Below are 24,779 nucleotides of genomic sequence, written 5' to 3'. Positions count from 1 at the left end.
CTCCATATGTATGGCTCAGAGACGCCCATTCACGTCTTACGATACTTTGAACGCAATGACGCCAGTATCACCTCACCCAGTCCTCCAATAGTACCCGCCTTGCTGATAGCCGTCAGAGACAACACAGCACCTATGTTGCGACGAGACCAATTGCGAAGCTCAATCGTCATCAAAGAGTCAATAGGCAATTCCACCACCTGATCGTAGCTGAGGTCATGGGCAAACTTAGAGTACTCCTGTATACCCTTGATCAAGTACTCAAGTATCCTGTTGGCCATGCCATCGGTGTCGAGAATCTCAGGTTGTCTTTCGATTAGAGCTGAAAATTCCCGCATGGCTGCTGCATTGCTCGAGGACGACTGTGCTGGGCCTCTGTTGACGTCCTCGTCGAGATTCCGGTAGATGCCAAATCGCGCATCTTGTCCCCAAAGCGGACGGACCGAGAGGTCGGTCAGGGATTTGGTACTGCTCATACCAACGATGATATTGTTTGGCGCTCTGATGGTACCATCAGCTGTACGCAAGGGGGCCCTTGATTGACACTTGAGAATAGCGAGTTCGAATGCGTCCAGAACTTCCTGCTCCTGCAGAAGGCGTACGGATCCAGAGCTCATCCTCTCTCGTAAATTTGGGTCTTGTGTGGCGATGTATCCCACATCTCCCACGGCGCCGAGGTTGACGACCGAGGCGGGAAGCCCAAGCTGCAGGCGATACTGCGTGAAAGAGGACATGAAAGCATTGGCTGAGGAATAGTTGATTTGACCTGGGACACCCAAGACACCTGAAATGGAACCACAGAGGACAAAGAATCTCAGGTGAGCATCACGACCTTGTAACGCATGATGCAGATTCCAAGTGCCTGCGACCTTGCAGGCCAACACATCTTGCCAGTCCTTATGTGTCAGATTTTGGATGAAATGGTCCTAATCAATTAGTCTTCAAGTCAAGGCATCGAAGGGAGTTATATGCTTACTCGAAGCACCATAGAGAGTTGGAGGATTCCACCGATAGGGCGAGGGCATGAGCGAATGGCGGCTTTCACATCCTCCAAAACGGACACGTCGGCTTTGACCAGTACAACCGTGCATCCCTGGATCTCCAGTTCATGTGCAAAAGCCTGGTCTCGAGCAGATGTACCTGCGGACCGTGAGAGAAATACCAAGTGTCGGGCGCCCTTCTCCACCATCCAGGTCGCAAGTGTCTGTCCAATGCCCCCTAGACCACCGACTAAAATATAGGCCAAGTCGGGTGAAAGGGCTGACTGTCTTCGTGACCGAGCAACATTGAGGCCATTGGTATTCTGAGGCATTTTTATCAAGATTTTACCAATGTGGAGGCCGCTTTGCATGTATCGGAATGCTTCTTTGACATTGCAAGCCTCGAACACCTTCGATGGGCGGATTGGAGATATTTTGCCCTCTGCAAGGAGATCCATCACTCGAGACGTTAAGCTGTTAGACCAAGGTCAGCAGCAGTTCATCAATAAAAAGTAAGCATCTAATTACCTTGCAAAGGCTCCAGGTTTCTGCCCCAGTCTTATGAGATCCACACCAAAAAAGGCCCGGTTACCCCCGAAAGCATCCATTGGCAATTTTCCGTGCTCGAGAATATCTCGTTTACCAATCTCTATCATCTTACCAAATTCTGCAACGCATGACCATGATGCATGCAACAGCTCTCCAGCCAGCGAGTTGAGCACAACGTCAACCCCGCGGCCACCCGTTTCACGTAGTATTCCCGGAAGGAAACTGCTGTCTCTCGAATTAAAGATCCGATGTCGCGGGATATGAAACGTATTGACAAGATGCAAAGCTTTTTCCTCGCTGCCAACCGACGCATATATCTGATCGATATCAGTACCCCCATTATCCTGATCTTGGTGAAATGGCATGTGGACTTACTTCGGCACCAAGCATCTGGCATAAGTTGATTGCAGCCAAGCCAACACTTCCACATGCTGCATGGACCAGCACAGACTATAGAGAGTAAGCTCTTAACATCTTGAATACTAGCACTGATTAGAATCGGTAACCTACCTGACCCTTTTCTAGCCGAGCAATGTCTGTCAAGCAGTAGAGGGCTGTTCCGTATGCCACAGCCAGTGAAGCAGCATCCTCCAAGGAATGGCACGCTTGTAGACGCACACAGCTGGAAACAGGAACACACACGCGCGAGCAGAAAAGCCCAGGCTGAAGCAGCATAACCTTATCGCCAGGCTTCACTTGCTCCACGTCGCTGCCACATTGGCGGACGATGCCACTAGCTTCGACCCCAAATTCATCTTTGCTCGCCATGAATCCCAATTGAATCATAATATCCTAATCTTCAGTCAATCGCCTTTCAATAATATACACGCCAAGGAGCTCTTACTCTGAAGTTCAAGCCAACATAACTGACATCGACCATAACTTCGTGTGGCCCAGGAAGACCGAGTTCGTGTTCGACCCAACCAAGAGAGTTCATTGAACCGTACGTACTGACGTCTAATTTGATGGGAACTGTCGGATCCGGCTCCCGAAGAAGACAGTCAGAAAGGGACTCCCAATGGAACCTCGGGACGTAAACGGTCCCATTCTGCAAAGCGAACTCGTAGTCTATGTCGGTCGTGTCTTGACCATCAGTTGCTTCGAAAAATTTTTCGCATACTCTCAGAGTAGGCCTGATTGCGGTCTTGTTGAATTGGTCTATTTGCAATGTACCGAAATGGAGTGCTTCCTCTTGTCGAACTGTTCGTGATGCACCGAGTACAATTCCGAATTCAGGATCGTGGCATCCAAGTTCGACGGACGGGGTAATCCAAAGGATGCGAGGAGAACACTTGATCAATGACTGAAACCAGCCCCAGCTCTGTATGTCTATGTCATTGAAGAAGGGTTTGTCGAGATCCAAAAAGGAAATAACGCATTGATTAGGAGGTAATGCTTCTCCGAGTATGCATCGCTCGGTGTGATAGCCTGCCTGCTCAAGTACGGCTTCCACATTGCATATCCAAGGGTGATAGTGTCTCTTAGTCGTGCATAGAAGGTATATCGAACGTGTTTTCTTCACTGTATTCCAGTCTGAGATACGCGAGATAATATTGTAGTGCAATGGATAGGGAAAGCTAGCGTCGTATGAATATGTGTCAACCCCGGTGAACCCTGCCCGCAGAAGTGAATTATGCCATGCTTCAAGGGGCTGACAGTCTCCTAACTGGGCGTTGAATTTGTCACACCCAGCAAACGACAACAACCTCTTGAATATAGTCAGTCTTATTGTGGTATTGACAGGATCGCTGGCCGACCTACGAATGTATTTTCCATGACAGGGAAATCTTAATTATAGTTAGCACTTGAACAATACGTAGACAATCTTTGTAGGCTAACCTGGACTTGGTATGTGAAGGAGAAGGCTCCCGTTATTTGTGAGGAGTCTCTTGATGTGCTGTAAGGAATCTTCCAGTCCTGATTTCCCAAGACACATCTTGAAGTGTGTTAGCTCAATGCCGGTAAACCAGAAGTGGAATCACCCACTCTAGACACTATCACCAAGTCAAAAGCGCCTTCCTGAAATCCTTGCAGTAGTGGATCTCGGGTGATGTCCAGCTGTTCAAAATTAAGATGCGTATTACCGTCTAAATGGCTTTTAAATTGATCATCGATGATACTCGTGCTCGTGATTGTATAGCTTGAGTATAGTCTTTCGCCTATTGACTTGAGCTGTGAGAGGACTGAGGAGGTGAAAGATGTCTCACGGGCTTCTATCTCGAGAACTCGTAGCGTCGGTTTGGAATGTGAGACCAGAGAAAGCCAAGCGGACAGGTCACTCGTGGGCGACAGCTTGGAGCACTCTGCCAGACTGCGCAAACTTGATACTGATTCAGTGTCACAGAAGCCTCGGATGACATCCAAGGTCGAGTTTGAAATGCCCTTCAACAAGTCTGAAACATGCTTCAATCCCTCAGATTCGAGAGTCTCGTTTAAAGCTCCAACCTCCTTCAATAGATCGCCATCCTCTAGTGTTGCCCACGTTTTTGCCTCTTCGACAGTGGTCAGCTTTCCGGTTAGTATATTCTCGACCTGAGCTTGGATCCAGCCTCGATAGTCCTTTGACTTCTCCGAGAACGTAACTGTATGTTGGAGAAGTCGATGTACTTGAATCATATTGATTGTTGAAGCTGCAATGATCGTGCGCACTTGTGAATCAGTTAAGCTTTTGAGACCAGAAAGCTGGTCCTGGGCTGTGATCAGATCCATGTCCGGGCGCCATTCGCCATATGTTGCCAAAGGAATGTTCGTAGACCCAGCTTTTATGCTGCTCTCCAATGGAACGAATAGAACTCCTTTCATCGAGAGTATTCCTGCATTACCTTGGCCTGTATTATCTATTAAGGTGACTTTGGTCTTGGGCTGGCTCACAGCGGGACTCTCCATAGACGCTGTTACCTTCACCAACGGTCGGTTCCGACCGATCTGAATAGTATCCACAAACACAGGAACGTGAGGCCGTGAGACCTGCATTGATTTCCCTTTTGAAGCTGCGACACTGAGGAGTTGTAAGCCTTTGTCAATTGTAGTAGGGTGCACAGCATGAGTGTCTTCAGTCCGGAGGACTGCTGTTGCTCTGTAGCTTAAGGGGTCTGCTCGAATGCTCTCCAAGCCTCTAAAGGCGGGTCCATACTCCAAATCAAGTTTTTGCAACTCTTGGTATAATTTTTTTGAAGTCATGGACCGTGCGCATTCATGATCTGAGTCCAAATCCAGATCAAGCTGTGCTGTTCCAGGTCCGGCCTGACATACGGCATGTTTGACCCACTCGATACCATTGTAGGACACAATGCAGAATTCGTAGGACGCAGAGGCTACTCGATCACTGATCTTGACAGGCTTGGCGCTTGTTATGATCTCAATCCTTTCCCATTGGTGGAGTAAAAGAGGAGCCTGAATGCACAGGTTCCGGATCGTGCACTCTTGCATGCTGGATATCTGGCGGACGGCTTCGTTGATCATTACAATGTACCCTGCGCACGGAAATTGGATTTCTCCCATGATGCAGTGGTCACCAAGCCATGGCACATCTACTAGGCTTAGTAGGTTCCTCCAGGATGGTTCAATATCACTTGACTCTAGCGTCCGGGAACCTAGAAGTTCATGGCGTGGATGCTGACGGAACCTCCAGCTTTTACTAAGCCGACTTTCCTTCCAATTCAGGCTCTGTCGGTCCCATGGATATGGCGACAGGCAGCTAACAAATTGACCTTTGCCATTGATTGCTTCCAGGTCAATATCATATCCAGTTGAGAATAGCTCTCCCGCCACTTGCAACAAGCAACGTGCTTGGCCTTGATCAGTGAGAAGGGTGGGAATGTATTTGTTCGCTTGCAATGTATGCTGAGCAAGTATTTGGCGCAGAGGTGCTGAGAGAGAACAGTTGGGTCCGACTTCGACGAAAGTCTTCGATATATTGTTATTAGAAGCAAGGAGAGACTCGACAGCTCTGGCGAAAAGGACTGGAGACTCGAGGTTGGCTGCCCAATAGCCAGCGCTAAGCTGAGTGGGATCGTTGACTACCGAGCCCGTAAGTGTCGAATAAAACGGTATCATGTTATCATTAAAAAGGATATAAGGCTCAATCAAGTCTCTAAAGACAGCCGCCGCTTGCTTCATATCGGCTAATGTCCAGGTCAGTAGATGTTTCGCTCAGAGAGTGCAGAAAGGAAGCTAACGGGAATGGTAAGCCACGCGTATAGGCAGCTTCCTGGTAAAAATGTCTGGATTTTCAGCCTTGACCTGATCCACAACAGCTGCTAGACTTTCTCGGTTGCCAGAGATATTGACCGTCTCAGGGCCATTCTCACATGCCACCACGAGTCCATCTTTCAGATACTTCTTGACCGCAGTCACTCCTAAGCCAACAACAGCCATTCCTCCGGATAGTGGGCAAGACATGGCGCAAAGGCCCCGGTAGTAGGCTACTATTATGGCCGTTCGAAGGGGAATCGCTTTCGCCGCATAAGCAGCTCCTACTTCACCGCTGGAATGGCCGATTACAGCCGCAGGCTGTATACTCCAACTTTCAAGAAGATTTACCAGTGCAATTTGCACAGCAGCAGATAGGGTCTGTGAGAATACAGGCTCCTCCATCTTCTGTGGGTCTTCCAGCGTTTGGAGTTCATCTGCAACTGTTAGTACCAACGGAGACCCGAAGTAGTATGTCAAATGGCAATGACAAAAGAGCGTGTTTCTTACCAACGATGCTCCATTTGGGAGGCTCAGGCAACTCTTGCAATATTTGGTCCATAGTGAGACAGTCGAGCTTGAAACTCGGGAACGCATCCATTAATTCTCTCCCCATGCCGCACCACTGCGAACCCTGACCGGAGAACGCAAATACTATGTCGCTCATGGGAGAAGTAGATGAATTTCGAGTCAAACGAGGTTCATCAGTAGTTTCATTACCACTAGTTACCATAAAGGTACGGTAAGGGAGGTGCACCCGACACACTCCGAGGGTGTGGGCAACATCAGAGATCAGGGAAGGCTTCTCAAGTATGTACGATTTCACTGCTTCGCAGCGAGCCTGCAGTGCTCTTTCGCTTGCAGCAGAGACCACAAGTAGGCGGCTTCTATGAGGATGTCCCGAGACAGACTCTGTAGCCTCATTCCTCGGGCTAGGCCATGAGTCCAGAATAGCCTATGGGATGAAGTGAGCAATGTGGCCTTCTGAACTGTTCATTTGGCGGACTCACATGTGCGTTGGCACCACCAATGCCGAAACCGTTAACACTAACTCGTTCCTTCCGATCAGAAGGCCACGGAATTGGCTCGGTAGGAACTTCTAGGCGTCCTTTTTGAAAGGGTACTGGGCGAATATAGTCAGCCTAGGTATTGGTAAACCAGTCGATAGAGTAGATTCTCACTCTTGGGATTAGGTTGGGCAAAGTGCATGTTTGGTGGAATGATGCGACGCTCCAGGGACAGTATAGCTTTTATCACTCCTGTGAGACCCGAGGCACCTTCGCCGTGACCGAAATTGGTTTTAACCTAAATACGTCAGAATTAGCATTGACTATGGCTGTTTTTAGTGCACTTGGTGTGGTACCGATCCAATGTACATTCCTCGCGAACCGAAGACTCGGGCAACTGCTGTTGTCTCGATTACATCTCCAATTTTGGTGCCGGTTCCATGGCATTCGACGAAGCATGTTTCTGAAGGATCTACAATTTGCGCTTTTTGGTAAGCTTTTCGTATCAGTCGCTCTTGACTTTCGATGTCTGGGGCAAATATCTTGGTCGACTGCCCATCATAGTTTGCCGATGTTGCCCTGATGACTGCACGTATGCTATCCCCGTCTGCGATTGCTCGGCTCAGGGGCTTGATATAGATTGCATTAACGGCCTCTCCTCTCCCGTAGCCATTAGCTCTAGCATCAAATGCCTTGCAATACCCATCCGGAGATAGAACAGCGTTGTCCGACATGTTGATTGTCATAGATGGCGTTAGAATCATATTGGTTCCAGCTACGATGGCGGAGGAACAACTACCATCGTTTAGGGCCTGACAGGCCTCATGAAGAGCTGTCAAGGACGATGAGCATGCAGTCATAATAGTCGCACTATTCCAAATTAGAGCGGCGGAATAAGAGGGCATAGCCCTCCGTCGCGAACGATAAAGACCTACCTTGGGCCTTTCAGATCGAATTGATAGGAGACGCGGTTGGACAGCGTGTACGCCCCATTAGCAAAGGCATGCACACGAGGTATTGACAGTGTCTCTTTTGCCGCGATCTCATGCCAGTCCTCACCAAAAACACCAACGTAGCAGCCAATATCTTTGCCATTCCAGCCTGTCTGGCCGGCATTTTCCATACACTCCCAAATGACCTCCATCAACAAAGTCTGTTGCGGATCTAATTCGTCCATTTCAAAGCCAGGAATCGCCGGGAAGAAGTTCAAGTCAGCATTCCCGATGTACTCATCTTCAAGAAAGTATCCTCTTCGCGTCCTCACTGCCCCGGGTTTATCCGCGCTATAGAAACCGTCCACATTGTATCGGCTCTTGGGGACCTCTGACGAACAATCCCTTTTCTCGATAAGTGCATCCCAGAACTGCTCTGCCGTTCGAACGCCGCCGGGGAGGCGCATCCCCATTCCCACAACTGCGATTGGTTGGCTGGAAAGGGCCGCAAAGCCATTGGTAGGCTCTTCATTGTTACCGATGTTCGGAATATCGTTCGCACCGTTCTTGGTCTGGAAGGTTGCAAATTGGTGAGCAACCTGCATGGCACAAAACTGTAGGAGGACATGGTGGTAGTCTACTCACCTCCATGGCCACCTAATGGAGCCTATTGAGACACACAAAGTCGGATAGTTGATCACAGAACACCAAAAGGCTAACACCCGTCAGATGTGCGGAATTTCGGGCGCTGGAATGTGGTGAGGCACGGGCTGTGTATATCATTAGCCTGTCTCCGGATCAATTCCTACACTGATCTGCCAATCTTTTCTTAATTAAAACTCCTTGCATCCACGCATATGGGAACAGGGCCGACTTACGTAGTCCCCTGCATGAAGACTGCAATACGTAAGCATGGAGCAGTCTCAATGATGGAGGCCTATCACTTTCTGACTCTGCTGTCTTGCAAAATAGCTCGGAATTCATAACCGTTCATAGCAGCACAAAAAGATTCGGTCCAGACTCGAAGAAACAGGAAAATGAACTGCTTGAACTCCACTGCATGAATGATATTCCTAAGACACGCTTAAAAATATTCCGGTGTGTAGCCCTAACAAGCCATGATCCGCATGTAGATATGTAAGGGGCTTTTCATGGAATCTATCCCTGGCGACGCCTCAAGCGAAGTATAAAGCCATCGTTAGTGACTGACACGTCGTACCTTGCAGAGTACATTAAATCCTGCATACGAAGGACCTATTGACTGTCAGCCAATTACACTCAATCAACTCACCGTTTCTCCCACGATGCTCTTCCGCAACATTGCCTTCTACCTCACTGCTGGGGCCTGTCTCGCGGTATCCCCTGTGCTGGGCGCCAAAGACATCAATCAGGCTGTCTCGGATATGAACGACCTTACCACATCCATCAAAAATGCCAGACAGTCCCTGGATAACTACCAGGGAGAAATGCTTCCCAGCCTCAAGGTTAGAAGTTCGGTGCAGACAGCCAAGGGTGCCGCCCAGAAAGCTCGCCAGAACCTAGCTCAGCAAGACGAGCCTTTCAATGATGATGAGGCCGAGCAATATTACCAGGCCTTCCAGGAAATGTGCCCGGAACTCCTGGACGCAGTGAAGTCATCACAGAACAAGGTATGGTGCCCTTTGCGCCCCGACGACACTGATTCGACACGCTAATATCTTTCACGTACAGGCGCCTCTATTCAAAAAGGCTGGGGTGGCATCATCTGCGAGGGCAACGCTTGATACACTCCGGGACGAGCACTCCAAATTTGGGGAAGAAGCGCAAAAGCACGTCCCTGCGGACGTCTATGCTAAGGCAACTCCCTGTTCGGACCAGATCAAGCAGGCTTTTGATGACAATGACAAAGCTCTGTCTTGAGGGAGTGCATAGTCGATTCTGAGTATGTTGACTTCTACATACTCATATTGCGAGACTTCTGTGTCAGTAATGGGTGTGTTGAAGGCAATCCTTCCTGTTCATTCGATAACTCCATGTATTTCACAGAATGTAGTGGATTCTTCTGATATCTGAGATTTGATCGCACGTCTAAAACCGATGAAGCGTAAGATAGGCAGAAGTCATGTCAGGTGTACCTTCCTGCATAGGCTTGAAATCCGCTAATCACGAGACACAGCGCTTATCTCACCCGTAATTGTAGTTGGTTGGTTGTTTGTAAATAACAGTTACGTATCATCTAGCTGCTTACATTAGCCTACATTACACCTTACTTGCTCAGCAGCAGATATGAAATGAAGACTCAACAACCATTCGAAGTTTCTGGCCGTAAAGCAAGCTTTCCCCGAAGCTACACAATTGTCGATCCGAACCTTAAACCGTGTAATGCCCATTCCGAAGACTACAAAGTTTGGTCTGGCATCCCCTTTCCTTTGCCCTTCAGCCCTTGCATACCATGTGACTTGGCGTCTATTCCAGAGGGGGTCGGATAACCCTATAGGGTCAGGCGATGTTTGTTTACAAGTATCAAACCGCATCCAGACACTCGGTTGCATTCATTCTTTCAGGCTTATTCATAGAATGCTATATACAGAATGGGAACTATCTACAATAGCTCCAATGCCAGGCAGTGTGAGACACCGACTCAATCTGGCATGATCTGCCACCGAAGATCTGTTCTCGAGGTCTTTCAATGTAGGATGACATGACCCGCTACCAAAGATGCGTGTCTTTCGAGATCGTGATCAATAAAAGGATGGTCTTGGGATGTTCAAGATTCACACCATGTCTGGCAGAACCTATAGATGATGCTACTATGCTGACCAGACAGATAGAATGTACAACTCATCTCGGAGATCTGTCATCAATACACTAATCGCCACTATAGAGTATGAGGGAGGAAAATATCATGTAAATTAACTTTAGAGTATCTTAGGTGCTTTTACTACATCGTCTTCATGACCATAACTCCCATGTAAAATCACCGACACAAAGAAATGACAATCAAAGAAAAGAAAAAAACAGTCGTTCCACCCTGAACTACATACCACTGCCTGCCTGCCAGATCAACATTCCAACTGGTACTTCCACCACATTGTAAGATCAATCAATCCAATCTCACAGCATCCATCCAGTTACCTCCATTTTGCGCCACATATTCCCTCATCTGCGCAACCCAAGACACTGAATTCCTATCCACAGGAAAGAAAACATGACCACGATTGCAAACAAAGAATTCCACAAACATATCATGCGGACTCAGGCCTCTTCTTCTCAGCTCTAGCAGAATGCATTCATCGGGGCGACGTAGCCTGACCCTGTTTCCTTCACCCACTCCCACTCCACGCTTCTTGCCATACCACTCATACTGCAAACTGCCCGCGTCCTCAATCGGCACGCCAAAAATATCCCTTTCCCCCTGGGTAGCAGTTTCAGGTGCGTATTTCCAGCGCACATACTCAGCCAAAACATCCATAGGAGTCTGTAACACTGTTCCCTGGATATATTTATGTAGGAAGGTAAGGGTAGGCTGTGCCATCAGGAGTCGTCGGATACTATTGCTTTGCTGGTCGCGCTTCTGGCGCAGATACATATCCAATTGGACAAGGAAGAGTGTAGCGAGAAAGATATCCCCATCTTGCCAGACGCATCGGTTACGGATCGTCCACTCTCGGCGCTCGTTGTCTGGGATATCCATCAAAGCCCAGATTTTCAAGATGGGTTGATAGGCTGCCGCCGGGAGGTTATAGCCAGCCTGGTGGAGGAGGACTATGATATCTAACACAACGCTCTCGCGATATGAAAGCATTCGGAGCCATGGGATGGACGGCACGAGGACATCAAGGTTATACTGGCGGTCTTGAGGTTGGAAGGTACGCCACTGTCTGGGTTGGGCGCACAATCTAGGATAACAGAGGACGGGGAAAGTAATGGAAGAGAGATGGTGACGTGCTGCTGCATAGGTTGAGGTAATATGTCCGATATATGCGCAGAGGAAGTCGTGAATGGGTCTAGATAGAGCACCTATGTTGACTATATCATTGATGTCGAGGTAACTGGTAAGGCCAAGAGCGAGTTGAGGGTAGTATGCGAGATGTCGCAGGAGGTCATACCCCCCATGGGGGAGAATAGGGATTAGAAGTGGAGGGGGTGGCTGAACTCTGGCGTTTTCAACCAAAGCCATATTTAAGGCTGGCTGGCCAATTACTCGTGGCTGCTGTGATACAGTCCGGGCTTCTGGGTGGCCGATAGCTCGTGGCTGCTGCGGTACAGTCCTGGCTTCTGAACGGCCAAGATTTCGTGGCTGCTGTGGTATTGTTCTGGCTTCTGGGCGGCAAATAACTGTTGGCTGCTGTGGGAGAGTCATGGTTTCAGGAGGGTCGATAGCTCGTGGCTGCTGTTGTACAGTTCTGACATCAGTCTCATCTGGGTTCAACGCACTAACAGGCACTGGTATGAGATTATTGCCCAATCTCCCAGTCTGGGTAGCAATTTGCGGCCTTGCTTCCACTGTCCCGGCTGGCTGAAGGGGTATGGATGCCAACTGATCCTGAGGGATTGGCTGAAAGCTGCCAGTGAATTGTGCAGGGGGAATTTTCGGCACCTTGATACCTTCGTTGGTTATCTGTACAATGGCCGGTGTTTTCACTTTTGTGTTGCTTCCCTGCGGACACATAGGTATGATGTTCTCTGGCTGAATACCGGCGATTAACTGCTGGCGGATTAGATATGCCTGCAGCGCTAACTGGGGGTTAATGTTTGCTCCCAATTGTTGGGGTTGCTGTGCTGGCACTGCGGAGGATCCCTGTTGCTGGTTGGAGTTCTGTGGGGGTTGGGGGACATTTGGTGGCCCAGAGTGTTTCGAGACGAGATTTGAGCGCCCAGGGGTGATCTGTACTTGTGGAGGATGCTGTGGTCGAGAAATGTTCTGTGCTCGATGGGAAGTTTTTGCCCGGGAGCGATTCTGCACTTGAGGAGCATTCTGCATTCGAGGGGGGTTCTGCACTTGACGGGGTTTCTGCACTTGACGGGAATTCTGCGCTTTAGAGGGGTTCTGAGACTGAGAAGCATTCTGCACTTGAGGGGTAATCTGAACTTGAGGCGTAAGCTGTACTTGAGGCGTAAGCTGTACTTGAGGGGGGTTCTGTGCTTGCGGGAGATAATACTGTGCTTGAGGGAGATACTGTGCTCGAGGGGAATACTGCGCTTGAGGGGAATACTGCGCTTGAGGGGAATACTGCGCTTGGGGGAGATACTGTGCTGGATGACTGAACTGTGGTCGCTTTCGAGGAGGGAGCTGTGTTGGAGGAGTGATCTGCCTTTGAGGAGTGAGCTGTACTTGAGTGTAGCGCTGATCACAGCCGCTCGCATAAGCACCAGGAAGGCTCAATGTGCTCTGTGTGCTATGTGCTCTAGTATGACGGGCATCGCTGCACTGTTTTGGTGTCTGAATGCTCTCTCTAGAGCCCGCAAGGAAGAGCAAGCACTCGGCGGCATCCACGTCCTCTTGGGTAGTGGGAGTAGTCATTTTGTGAATTTGTCGCCGTGCAAGGCCAATCAGAAAAGCACGAAGAGGCTGACGCGGAGCACTGCAGTGATCAGTTGGATCCGCTTGTAGAACGGGGCTGACTCTGAAGAAGAGGCCTTATATGAACGATGCGATACTCGTGTATCAATTATCCTGAACAAAGTGCTGACCGGGGATCCTTGGCTGTCAACACCACAAAAAGAGAAGGTTGGGGAGCAGTAGTAGTCTATGAGGAACCCCAGAGTAATTGTATGTGTGTTGGTATACAAAGCAGTGAATAGATATAAAGTTGTCATGGGAGATGGAAAACACTGTTTCCCTATGTAGTGAATGAATGAATGCCGAGTCACTTTAATTCACCGACTGGAAGGCTGAGTAGATAATAGTATACCCTACAACCAAGGTGTGCACAGTACCGTTGGTACTGTGATATTAATGCTCTTACAATGCATTCCATGTTAGGATTATGCGGTAGTATTGAGTATATTCGCATGCATATATTCCATCCGCAGCTGTGTCACTATACCTCTAATCCAGAACCGATGAGAGTCTTGGTGGTGCTATCGTTTATCAAGAGTTACTTTGACATGAAGAAAGTAATCAAACGCTTTAGTAAATACCCAGACACTTGCAGGTTAGAAGGAAATACAAATTTGCTTGCAGTAAATACACAATAGAGTGCTTTAAGCAGACAGAGCTGAATAGTCAATTGTTGAGATTGATCTTATCTCGAATATACATAGCTGTTTGCTATAAGAATTCCACAGCATAACGTCGTCCAGACATCCCACATATCCCTATATCCAGTTGAGAAGATATTAAAACAAATGTTGAATCAACCTCGACACAGCGCCAAATTTTGTAGCCGAGGTGTACGGCAAGAGCCGCCCGCCTGCCCTAATTCATTCCCCGTTGTTGATCGAAACAAACGAGCGAGGGTAGCAGATGACGATAATCGGTGCATCGCAATCGCAGGACAGAATATATCTATACAAGTAGTATTTTCAAAGCCAAGACAGTCCAAACGCAAAAGAACACTCCGTCCGCGCGGCGTAAAATAGAATGCCAATCCAAGAACCTGTTGAAAGGTGACCACCAAAACTCCGTGAAACAAGAATACCATCCACTGTTAAATCGAGGGGGGTAAGAAGTAGTAAGTGTCGTAAGGAAGTTGAGTAGGCATGAGAAACTTATCGGCGGTGCAGCAGAGTCAGGAACTCCTCCCGGGTCTTCGCGCTCGACCGCATGCAGCCAAGCATGCAGCTGGTCGTGGTAGTGCTGCTAGTCTTTTGCACACCACGCATCACCATGCAAAGATGGGACGACTCCATGACAACACCAACACCACGGGGTTTCAAAACCTCAGAAATAGCCAGAGCGACTTGCTTGGTCAAGCGCTCTTGCACCTGGAGACGACGAGAGAACATTTCCGCCAGACGAGCCAACTTGGAGAGGCCAAGCACACGGCGATCAGGGATGTAGCCAATGTGCATCTACCAAAAAGGTGTCGGTTAGCATCATCCCCCCTCATACCCGAGATAGCAGTCTTACCTTTCCAGTGAAGGGTACCATGTGGTGCTCGCACAGCGAGAACACCTCGATATCCTTGACAATCACCAGCTCGTCATGATCCTCATGGAAGACCGCACCATTGACAAGATCCCGGACATTCTCCTCATAGCCCTTGGTAAAGTAGAGCATGGCCTTGGCATATCTCTCTGGGGTCTCGCGCAGGCCCTCTCTTTCCGGGTCCTCTCCGACACACTCCAAAATCGTCCGAACAGCTCCTGCGAGCTTCTTAATGCGCTCCTCTGTCTCTTCGGGCGACGACTCCAGTCGCTCCCTGGTACCGGGGCCTGAGGAATGGAAGTGTTAGATCTCGAAGATACCCAATCGCATCAACAAACACTTACAAGGCCAACTCAGTCCATCGAAGTCAATTGGAGGGAAGAGGGTGTAAGGGCTTGCTGGTCTGCTGACAGTCGCAGGCGGGGTCAATGCACCGGCCTCATCTCTCGGATCGCGGGGAGGATCGTTCAATGTCGGTCTGAATCGCGCAATTAGTGAATGAATTGATACCATCCCGCAGATGCGACATACTTAGCAGAGGTAGACCCCCGGGGGGTGTCATCTACCAGGGACTCCCCGGAAGGGTGAGAGGCAGAGGCAGGCAAGTTGAACTCCACCGGGATGCGGGGAGTGAACGACGAAAGGATGGAGGAGTTGAGACTTTCCCTCTCCCGAGCGTCGCGCGAGCTGGTAGAGGGGCTGGTAGAGACGTGGAGAGGAGAGCCGCCATTCAGCATATGAGAGGGTATGGCAGACCTAGGCTTCGGGCCCGGAGGAGGGGGAGACGTTCCAGAGCCCATGATTATTTTGGTGTGAGGAGAAAAGTAGGAAGCGAGCAGAGGGGAACTGAAAGACGGAGGAGATGTGGGTATTGGCGGCGTAGACAGTAGTAGGTTAAACAACGCCTTGGGGATTGAAGAACGGTTGGAGGAGGTGAGAGAGGAGAACAGAGGGTTACAGCGTCAGAGACATGGCAGTAAGCACAAGGAGGGAGAAGGATTCTGGAAGGAGGAAGAGGATTAGTGTAAAAACCGAAAAAGCTAAGAATGACTCCGACCTTCGAAGGGGCGGCGACTCAATGATTTGATTTCCCTTTCGAACCCCTCCGCTTTTTCGGACGGCGGCGTGATCGCTGTGTTGACCGCCTTTGTCTCGCAGCCATTCACAGGCATCTTGGCGGGGCTGATTAAGCTTCCTCTCCCCCAATTTCCTGTCGAGAATTTCCCCTCCATAGTAGTAAGATTTTCCAGGGTAATTCTGTCACTGATTCTGTTCTGTTGCTAGGAATGCTTTGTTTTAATAATGACTAAATGTGGGACTGCTCGCCATTGCATACATATATATTGGATAATTAGAATTGGTAAATTCATCTATCTGAACCCACCTCCCCTGCTATCTTGCAAAGAAATCCATCCAGCTCGGTCAATGCGGCTCCGATTGGCAGCGGCAGAAAAACGCTCCGAAGTGGGGCACCAATCATCATGTCGACATCACGCGGTATGCTGCCTGAGGCATACTACCCAAGAAAGGGAAACCATTGTCTAGGATAAATGATGCAGTACTAAGTACTTAAACTAGGCTTCATATGTTACATTGCAGCCACTAAACTCCTGAAATCCGACTGTGCAGCAAAATTCGTTGTCATATGTTTGTTTCCCACTTTCTCGCTGTGTTTGTAGCAACCTCATGAAGAAGTACATGAAGTAAGACGAGCGAGCCATTTCCTTTAGGTGCCAGCAGTGATGCAGATTTACATCTGAATCTGGTAGCTCATGGCTCCAACTCTTCGGTCGGCACATCCTCCAGATCCTTGCCGACAATCGCATCTGCCACCTTCCACACCTGCAGCAGGTTGTCCTCAGCCGCCGAGCAGAGCACCCACGGGTCATTCAGGTTCCAGCTGAAATCCGAAATGCGGTTTGTGTGGCCGCCGTGCATGAACAGACTAGAAACAGGGTCAGCAGGGTAACATGGTACCATATGGGAAGCGTTACGTACAGCTCGGGAGGACCATCCTGGGCATCTTCGGGAGTCTGCTCCTCACCAGTCCGGCTAAGATCCCAGAACATGATCTTGCGGTCATAGCTGGCACTGGCCAGTACGCTCTCCTCAAATGGATGCCAAGAGAGCGAAGTTACGGAGTCGTTATGACATTCGAGCGCATGCAGTTTGGTCTTCAGATTACGTAGATCCCACAGGCCGATCGACTTATCAGCCGATCCGGTGGCCAGGACCGTTTCTGCGGCAGGGTTGAATGCAACGGCATTGATGGCATCACGGTGCTGACCCTCCGCTGAGGCAGCCGCACGTGTGGTTTCGGCCTCACGCACATCGAGAATTTGAAGTGTGATGTCATCGGATACCGTTCCAATGAGCGAAGAATGCAGAGGATGATATTGAACATCGTTGACAATGGAAGAATGGTGGGTGTACGTCCGAACAGGCTTAAGTGCCTTGTTGCCCTTCGTGTATGTCGTCAGATCCCTGCACAGCGGTTAGCCCCTGAGCAATTAAGTTCCGTCTAAAAAATCTAAGCTTACCAAAGACGAACTGTCTTGTCCTCGCTACCTGTAGCAAGGTGACCAGTAGTGTGTGGACTCCAGCTGAGACCGAAGCCCTCGCGAGTATGGCCGAGCAGTTCCATCTGAGGGTTGACTGTGCCTGTAGGCAAGCTCGGGTGCTTTGAGCGATCCCAGATCATTACACGGCCATCTGTGCACATGGTGGCGATGATGTTGGGGTTCTGTGGTTGGTATCGCGCCTTGTTGACTTCACCCTTGTGATCAATCTTTTGCACAATGTTGAACTTAATTTCCATAGGCGCCTTCTTTGAGCTGCCGCCGTATCCGCCAATCTCCCCACGCTCTTCATCATAGTCATCTGGGTTAGGCGCAGTCGGATTAGGGAGCTGTACATGAGCAATCTGCAGGTAGTTTTGCGCATCACTCGAGGTATGAGTGCCAATAAGCAGGCGATGGGTCGAGTACGGCTTATCGGGAACACTGCCGAAACGTTAAAATCCATAAGGAAATGAATGGAATGGGCGCGCATACTCTTGTTTATCAGGTAGCCATTGTGTTGTGAGGGTGGGCCATTCTAATGCCGTGCTCAGGATCATGTCATAAAGGAAAGGTGCGTTCTTCTTCCATGTCTTGTATTCTGTTCCACCCATTAGTTAGGTCGGGAGACACCCCACTACAGATTGGGCAACGTACCTTCGTTAATGATCTTCTCCTCAGTGCGCTCCTCCTCCTGCTCTTCTTGCTCCTCAATGAAACCTAGCGGGAGGAAGGATTAGTTAAGCTCGCGCAACAGAATCCGGGGGCCACCTCTCACCATCATCGTAAGGCTCCATGGTTGTGGGGAAGACGGTTGAAAAGGCTAAGTATCAGAATACTTTCAGATAGGGCCGATTGCTCAGGATCGTGATGCAGCGGAGTAGAAGAGGTGGGGTTGAGATAACCAAGTGGGATCTGGGAATGGCAGGATAGCAGAGCAGAGCTTTGAGCTGCGGATGAAGCTCTCACTCTCTGTTCGCACTGGAGAAACGCGACTTTCCCTTTGGCGGCGCGTTAATGGGCGCCCGGAACCGCTAAACCCAGTTGGGTAGGCGGGCTTGGCACCACCTGATTGAGCTTCGGCGGCGGATGGCTGAGGTCACAAAAGTGACTTGGAAGAGTCATCATTCCTTGGTCTCATCTATCTTCACTTTGCCCCTCCTCTCACCTCTGCTCGGCGCTCCCGTCGCCCCATTTCTCTCCCATATTTTCTTTTTGTTTGCCTTCCTTCCCTTGTTGTATTCTACTGTCATACGTTCTTTGAAGATACCCAGTCGTTTCTGCTTGTCTACGACCGCATTGCCGTGCGCTGGATGATTTGCCTCCGAGCTTGGGTGCTTCATTGAAACCTGACGACTACTACGACGACCACGACGCAAGGACGCTCCTTTCTTCCTATACATCTTACGCCTGTCTCGCTTGTATCGCCTGCGAATATCTTTTTCTTACAAATTTCGCCATGGGTGTTCCCAAGTTCTTCCGCTGGCTGAGCGAGCGGTATCCCGCGATCTCTATGTTGATCGCGGAGAACCGTATACCGGAATTCGACAACCTATACCTGGATATGAATGGCATTATTCATAACTGTACACACAAGGACAGCGATTCACCGACTTTTCGCATGACCGAGGATAAGATGTTTATCGCTATCTTTAACTATATCGAGCATTTGTATGGCAAGATCAAGCCTAAGAAGCTCTTCTTCATGGCAGTCGATGGTGTGGCTCCGCGAGCCAAGATGAACCAGCAGCGTGCTCGACGTTTCCGGACGGCTTTGGATGCTGAGACGGCCAAGGAGAAGGCGATTGCTCAGGGTATCGAGATGCCGAAGGAGGAAGCTTTTGACAGCAACTGCATTACACCCGGTACCGAGTTTATGGCCAAGTTAACCGAGCAATTGAAATACTTTATCAACAAGAAGATCTCCGAAGACAAGGATTGGCAGGGAGTCGAGATTGTGCTTTCTGGCCACGAAGTTCCAGGTGAAGGTGAACACAAGATCATGGAGTACATCCGGCATGCGAAAGCACAGCCTCTCTACGATCCTAACGTCCGTCACTGTTTGTACGGCCTTGACGCTGACCTGATCATGTTGGGGCTTCTGAGTCACGATCCCCACTTTTCCCTGCTTCGTGAAGAGGTCACCTTCGGTCGTCAAGTTCAGAAGAAATCTAAGGAGCTTGAACACCAGAACTTCTTTCTTTTGCATCTGTGTATGGTTAGAGAATACCTGGAGTTGGAGTTTCAGGAGTTGGAACAGGAAGGTGTTTTGAGCTTTCCGTTTGACATGGAAAAGGTTATTGACGATTTCATTCTAATGGCTTTCTTTGTTGGAAACGACTTTTTGCCCAACTTGCCCAATCTGCATATTAACGAGGGTGCTTTGGCATTCATGTTTAAGATCTATAAGGAATCATTGCCCAAGATGGGTGGCTACATTAACGAACAAGGTGTTATCAAAATGGACCGACTGGGCATCCTTTTGGATGCTCTGAGCGATGTCGAGTTCCGCTTCTTCGAGCACGAGTACTCAGATGCGCAGTGGATTCGGGCCAAGAAGGGCGATGTCACAGAACCCCAGGAGAAGCCCAAGGGCTTCACGATCACTCCTGCCCAGAAGGAATTATTCAAGCAGGTCAAGAAGTACGTTCTGAACCGACCTGGAAAGGCAGCAGAAACGAAGCCTCTTGACTTTGCTTCTTCATTGCCGGCTCGTGACCGCAAGTTTGTGGAGCAGCTGGCAGATGACCTTCGGCTGCCGTGGACGACCGTCGCAGACGAACATGGTGATCGGTTCATCCGCGTGCAGCTCCCTGGAAATGATAATGACGACAGCGATGATGAGGATGAAGAGGCCTCCGTTGCGGTTCAGCGAATTATCCGAAGATACGATAATGCAAAGGTCCAGGAGTTATCACCCGAGGAAGCCCAACAAGCGGCGGAGAAGAAGTATGAAGCGAAGTTCCAGGAATGGAAGAATAATTACTACGTCGGCAAGTTTGGCTGGGGGCTTGATAGCCATGAGGAGATGAGGGAGTTGACGGAGAACTATGTACAGGGTCTCCAGTGGGTCCTGTACTACTACTACAGAGGCATTGCATCCTGGCCGTGGTTCTTCAAGTATCACTACGCACCGATGATCTCCGGTTAGTGTCGAACCTAAGCAGTGACCGAATGTTCCTACTGACTTTTCACAGACGTAAAGAAAGGCCTCAATGCAGATACCAACTTCCGACTTGGCAAGCCCTTCCGGCCGTATGAGCAGCTGATGGGTGTGTTGCCTGACCGAAGCAAGAAGACTGTTCCTGCGGCATACCGGGATCTAATGACTTCTCCGGATTCCCCAATCATCGATTTTTACCCACGTGATTTTGAACTGGATATGAATGGAAAGAAGATGGAATGGGAGGCAGTTGTCAAGATTCCTTTTATTGAAGAACGTCGCCTGCTGGATGCCCTCGCAACTAGGGAACACCTGCTGACCCCGGAGGAGAAAGCACGGAATGGATTCGGTGCCAGTCTTAAGTTCACTTACTCTCCGGAGGTGCAGTTCATCTACCCGTCCTCTCTTCCCGGCGTGTTCCCAGACATTCCGAACTGCCACTGCATCGAGAACATTTTCGACTTGCCGACCATGGATGGACTTGAGCCGTACATTGGATTGATGGATGGCGTGCAAATGGGGGCTGCAGCGTTGGCTGGCTTCCCTAGTCTGCAGACGCTGCCCCATGTTGGCCAACTGGGCCACCACGGTGTCACTGTTTTCCAGCAGGAAAGTCGCAATGAGAGCATGGTCATTACATTGCTCGATCCTGGGAGCAGGTCGAGCGTCGAGTTGGCCAAACAGAAACTTGGGCAGCGCGTCCATGTGGGTTACCCGTTCTTGCAAGAAGCGCTCGTAATCCGTGTATCAGATGAACTATTCGATTATATTCTACCGGAACCTACGGGACATGTTGTTTCTATCCCCCATACCCCTGCTCAGATTGATCAATGGAAAAGAAAGGCCGAGCGGATCGAGTCGTCTTACAGCAAGAGACTTGGTACCATTATCGGCCCGGTCGAGTCGATGGTGCATGTTCAGCTGCTCAAGGGTTTGATCAAGACCGATGAGGGCGCTACGGTCAAGGAATTCGCCGATATTCCCGGGCAAGAAACCGACTACGCTCTCCAGCTGGTCGTTGACGATGTGATCAACCCCGATCAACGATTCATTGAACGGGAGGCCCTACCCATCGAAGAGGAGTTCCCCGAAAACTCCCGGGCGTTCATGCTTGGAGAATACAACTATGGACGGCCCGTTCAGATTACGGGTCATGATCATGGCAAGGTGAATGGAATGATTGCAGCGGTGAAGGTTCGGGAACCGGAGTTTGGAAGAGACCGAGCCCGGGATGCTGAGAAGCTCTGTCCTTACATGCCGTCGTACGCTATTGCTCGTAGCTTGCGGCTTAATCCTTTGGTTCTAGCCAAGATCACCTCGTCGTTTTCCGTTGACGTCGAAGGGCAGCGTGTCAATCTGGGTCTCAATTTGAAGTTCGAGGCCCGGAAGCAAAAGGTTCTTGGCTATTCTCGCCGTGGAGACTCTGGTTGGGAATTCAGCCCTAAGGCCGTAGAGCTCCTGCAACAGTATATGATCAAATTCCCCGAGTTTATCGCGGGCATTCAGCGCAATCCGCAGAATGATCGGTACACTCCTACGGACTTCTATCCCGAAGAGACCGCCCTCTTGAAGATGAAGGAAATTCGAGACTGGTTGAAGTCAATTGAGGCGAAGAACTTCGAGCGTGTCCCTCTGGATGCGGAACAGCTTGATTCTGACCTCGTCAAGTTGATCGAACAAGATGCCGACCAGCTGCTCCAGAGCATGCCACCCATGGAAGTGAAGGCGGTCCGTGGCCTGCCCCGCAGCGCCCTGCTGCGGCCGTCCGACGTCGAGCAGCGACTTGGAAACCAGACGTTCAAGTTGGGAGATCGGGTCGTGTATGCTCAAGATTCCGGCAAGGTCCCCATCGCCACTCGAGGCACCGTTGTCGGCCTTACCCGGACACCACGTGCCCTTCTCCTTGATGTGGTCTTTGACGTCTCGTTCATGAGCGGTACCACGCTCGGCGACCGCTGCTCTCCGTTCCGAGGCCAGACGGTTCTGGCGTCTTCGGTGCTGAACGTCTCCTACCGGCAGCTGACCGTCAACACGCGTGCGTCAAACAGCGCGCAAAAGCAGTCTCAGCAAACGCCCTTGACTGTTGCCGGATATGGTGCTCCGCTTGGGCCCGGTGGGCAGGGACAGCTGAGAGAAGCCCCGGCCCCACCGCCCTTGGGTAATTCCTACCGCGGCGCAGTCTCCGGCATGGGTAATGGTCGCGGACGTGGACGTGGTGCCTCCAATGGCGTAGGTGCTCAAACCACGTTGCCGTTCCGGCCTCAGCCCAACGGAGCATCGCCAGCCGGTGGTCGAGGCCGAGGAGGCATGAATGGAGGCGGCCGTGGTGGGCGTGGAGGACCGGCACGCACGCGAGGCGGATATGTCGCCGTGGACAACGACCCGGAAGCCGGGGTGCTCAACCATAATCCGAACTTCCGGCCCAAGAACTATTCGCAAGTGCCACCACCGCAGAGCATCTCTGGACGAGGCCGTGGTCGTGGTAACAACATGCGAGGAGACAGGGGAACTGGATTCCGGGGACGCGGTCGCGGTCGCGGAGCGGCGGTTGCCGGAGAGAATTAGACTTAACTGTGTTATACGATGATGGATTTGTTTGTCCAACCGTGACGTTGGGATAGGTTGGCTGGGGTATATACAGAGGATGTAGATGATAGGCAACACCACCAGTGACTTGATACCCAAATGACATGATGGACTATGTACCATGACCGGATCGATTAATCCCCACATTATATGCAGAAAACAGAACAGAAATAGCAGTAGTGTTAACTAAGCTAAGCATTGACCTCATTTCAACGATAATCCAGGGAAAGCCAATATTTACTAGATCATCGGAGATGCCCCGACTCTGCGGAAACGAAGCTGGAAAAGTATCCGCACCCTAAGTTACTATATAGTTTTAACTCCCATCTGATTCCCCATCTTTCCAACTCTACATTTCAGTCAACCCATAACAAGATACAATGTCCCTCCCCACCTTCGACAACTTAACCCTCGACCCGAACGGCCCCCCAGGAAACGCCTGGGGTCTCTTCGGTCCGGCGAACAACGACCTGGGGATGCTGAATCTACTAACCCCGGAAACCGTTCGACAAGCCGCAACCGAGGAAATCCGCGACGGGGTGCGCATTTCCCTGGATCTGCCACTCAACCGTGTGCGACATTCCAGCTTTGGTCGGAAACCGTTCGTCCAGGAGCTGATTAACAAGGCGCCGCGGTTCGTGAATGATGATGTGTTGACGTTCAATACCCAGACGAGTACCCAGTGGGATGGGTTTCGACATTATGGTACCCTTTCCCCTACGGCGTGACTACTTAAAATTACTAAAACGTGAGTATGAATGTGTAGGAAATCAAACACACGGATGCTACTTCAACGGCCATTGTTTGGAGGAGTTAAAGTCGTCGGGTGTATTGGGTATTGATGGTGCGTACTATATACTACCACTACTACCACCACCACCACCTCCACCTTTAGCCCTACTACTACCGATATATTTACAAACTACCCTGAATAAAAGCAACTTAGTATGATACTGATATAAAAAAAAGCATGGGCCAAAAAAGGCGGCATAACCGGCCGAAGCATCCTCCTCGACTACGCGCACTGGGCCAGCACGCACTCCATCCCCCTAACGCCCTTCACAACCAGCAGCATCCCCCTCTCGCATCTCCAATCGCTCATGACCGAATACAGCATCCAGCCTCGTCCGGGGGACATCCTCTTCATCCGCACGGGCTTCACAGCCGCTTTCAACGCCCTTACCCCGGCCCAGGAGGAAGAGCTCGGCAACCGCCCCGCGCCCAGCTTCGCGGGCATCGAGAACGGTGAGGCCATGTTGCGCTGGCTATGGGAGAACCAGTTCGCGGCTGTGGCGTCGGATACGCCGAGTTTGGAGCCTGCGCCGATCAAGCATGAAAGGGGGATGACTCTGCATGAGTGGTGTTTGGCTGGGTGGGGGATGCCCATTGGAGAGTATTTTGATTTGGAGGAGTTGGCGACGTATTGTAGGGAGAAGAGGAGGTGGGGGTTCTTTTTGTGTAGTGTGCCGTTGAAGGTGAGTTCATGACTGTTATCTGTCTATCTATCTATTGGTTCTATTTGGTGTGTGGTTGGTGGGCTAATTGGGCTGCTTGATTGTATAGGTTCCTGGTGGCGTGGCTAGTCCGCCTAATGCGGTGGCTATTTTGTGATTCATGGGCCTATGAGTGTGGGGAATGGGTTGCTTGGGGGTGAGAGTGGGCTTTTTGGTGTCTGGGGAATGGGAAGATCTACTATATATAGTTCATGTTGTTTGTGACATTTCCTGTTATGTACATGTATGTC

At 50.2% G+C, this 24,779-nt stretch overlaps 7 protein-coding genes across 7 annotated transcripts; 3 read left to right on the top strand and 4 right to left on the bottom strand.

The window, feature by feature from the left end:
* Positions 1–29: 29 nt before the first annotated feature.
* Positions 30–8,307, bottom strand: AKAW2_40550S (type I polyketide synthase; the record flags this gene model as incomplete). The annotated part of the gene is made up of 16 exons (XM_041688892.1): positions 30–923; positions 974–1,451; positions 1,506–1,843; positions 1,902–1,976; positions 2,037–2,318; positions 2,371–3,234; positions 3,288–3,313; positions 3,366–3,462; positions 3,513–5,650; positions 5,705–6,154; positions 6,228–6,672; positions 6,728–6,840; positions 6,899–7,022; positions 7,081–7,594; positions 7,660–8,228; positions 8,302–8,307. The coding sequence occupies 16 exons, from the start codon at positions 8,305–8,307 to the stop codon at positions 30–32; spliced, it is 7,413 nt and encodes a 2,470-aa protein (XP_041542631.1).
* Positions 8,308–8,960: 653 nt separating this feature from the next.
* On the top strand, positions 8,961–9,555 carry AKAW2_40551A (mannoprotein; the record flags this gene model as incomplete). The annotated part of the gene is made up of 2 exons (XM_041688891.1): positions 8,961–9,305; positions 9,367–9,555. The coding sequence occupies 2 exons, from the start codon at positions 8,961–8,963 to the stop codon at positions 9,553–9,555; spliced, it is 534 nt and encodes a 177-aa protein (XP_041542630.1).
* A 1,183-nt stretch (positions 9,556–10,738) lies between these two features.
* Positions 10,739–13,159, bottom strand: AKAW2_40549S (uncharacterized protein; the record flags this gene model as incomplete). Its single annotated transcript, XM_041688889.1, has 1 exon — positions 10,739–13,159. One exon carries the CDS (start codon positions 13,157–13,159, stop codon positions 10,739–10,741), a length of 2,421 nt encoding a protein of 806 aa, XP_041542629.1.
* Positions 13,160–14,349: 1,190 nt separating this feature from the next.
* GCH1 (GTP cyclohydrolase I) lies at positions 14,350–15,528 on the bottom strand (the record flags this gene model as incomplete). Its single annotated transcript, XM_041688888.1, has 4 exons — positions 14,350–14,652; positions 14,711–15,015; positions 15,073–15,206; positions 15,260–15,528. The coding sequence occupies 4 exons, from the start codon at positions 15,526–15,528 to the stop codon at positions 14,350–14,352; spliced, it is 1,011 nt and encodes a 336-aa protein (XP_041542628.1).
* A 970-nt stretch (positions 15,529–16,498) lies between these two features.
* On the bottom strand, positions 16,499–18,083 carry HAT2 (WD repeat RBAP46/RBAP48/MSI1 family protein; the record flags this gene model as incomplete). Its single annotated transcript, XM_041688887.1, has 6 exons — positions 16,499–16,673; positions 16,727–17,212; positions 17,269–17,730; positions 17,782–17,887; positions 17,944–18,006; positions 18,065–18,083. 6 exons carry the CDS (start codon positions 18,081–18,083, stop codon positions 16,499–16,501), a joined length of 1,311 nt encoding a protein of 436 aa, XP_041542627.1.
* A 662-nt stretch (positions 18,084–18,745) lies between these two features.
* AKAW2_40546A (chromatin-binding exonuclease XRN1) lies at positions 18,746–23,014 on the top strand (the record flags this gene model as incomplete). The annotated part of the gene is made up of 2 exons (XM_041688886.1): positions 18,746–20,432; positions 20,484–23,014. The coding sequence occupies 2 exons, from the start codon at positions 18,746–18,748 to the stop codon at positions 23,012–23,014; spliced, it is 4,218 nt and encodes a 1,405-aa protein (XP_041542626.1).
* Positions 23,015–23,415: 401 nt separating this feature from the next.
* Positions 23,416–24,646, top strand: AKAW2_40545A (uncharacterized protein; the record flags this gene model as incomplete). The annotated part of the gene is made up of 4 exons (XM_041688885.1): positions 23,416–23,740; positions 23,802–23,879; positions 24,005–24,510; positions 24,599–24,646. The coding sequence occupies 4 exons, from the start codon at positions 23,416–23,418 to the stop codon at positions 24,644–24,646; spliced, it is 957 nt and encodes a 318-aa protein (XP_041542625.1).
* Between the last annotated feature and the right edge of the window lie 133 nt (positions 24,647–24,779).

This window comes from Aspergillus luchuensis, chromosome 4, assembly GCF_016861625.1.
Source record: "Aspergillus luchuensis IFO 4308 DNA, chromosome 4, nearly complete sequence".
In the NCBI taxonomy this organism is placed as follows: domain Eukaryota; kingdom Fungi; phylum Ascomycota; class Eurotiomycetes; order Eurotiales; family Aspergillaceae; genus Aspergillus; species Aspergillus luchuensis.
Note: the sequence above shows the minus strand (reverse complement) of the source record. Positions and strands in the feature narration are given on the sequence as shown.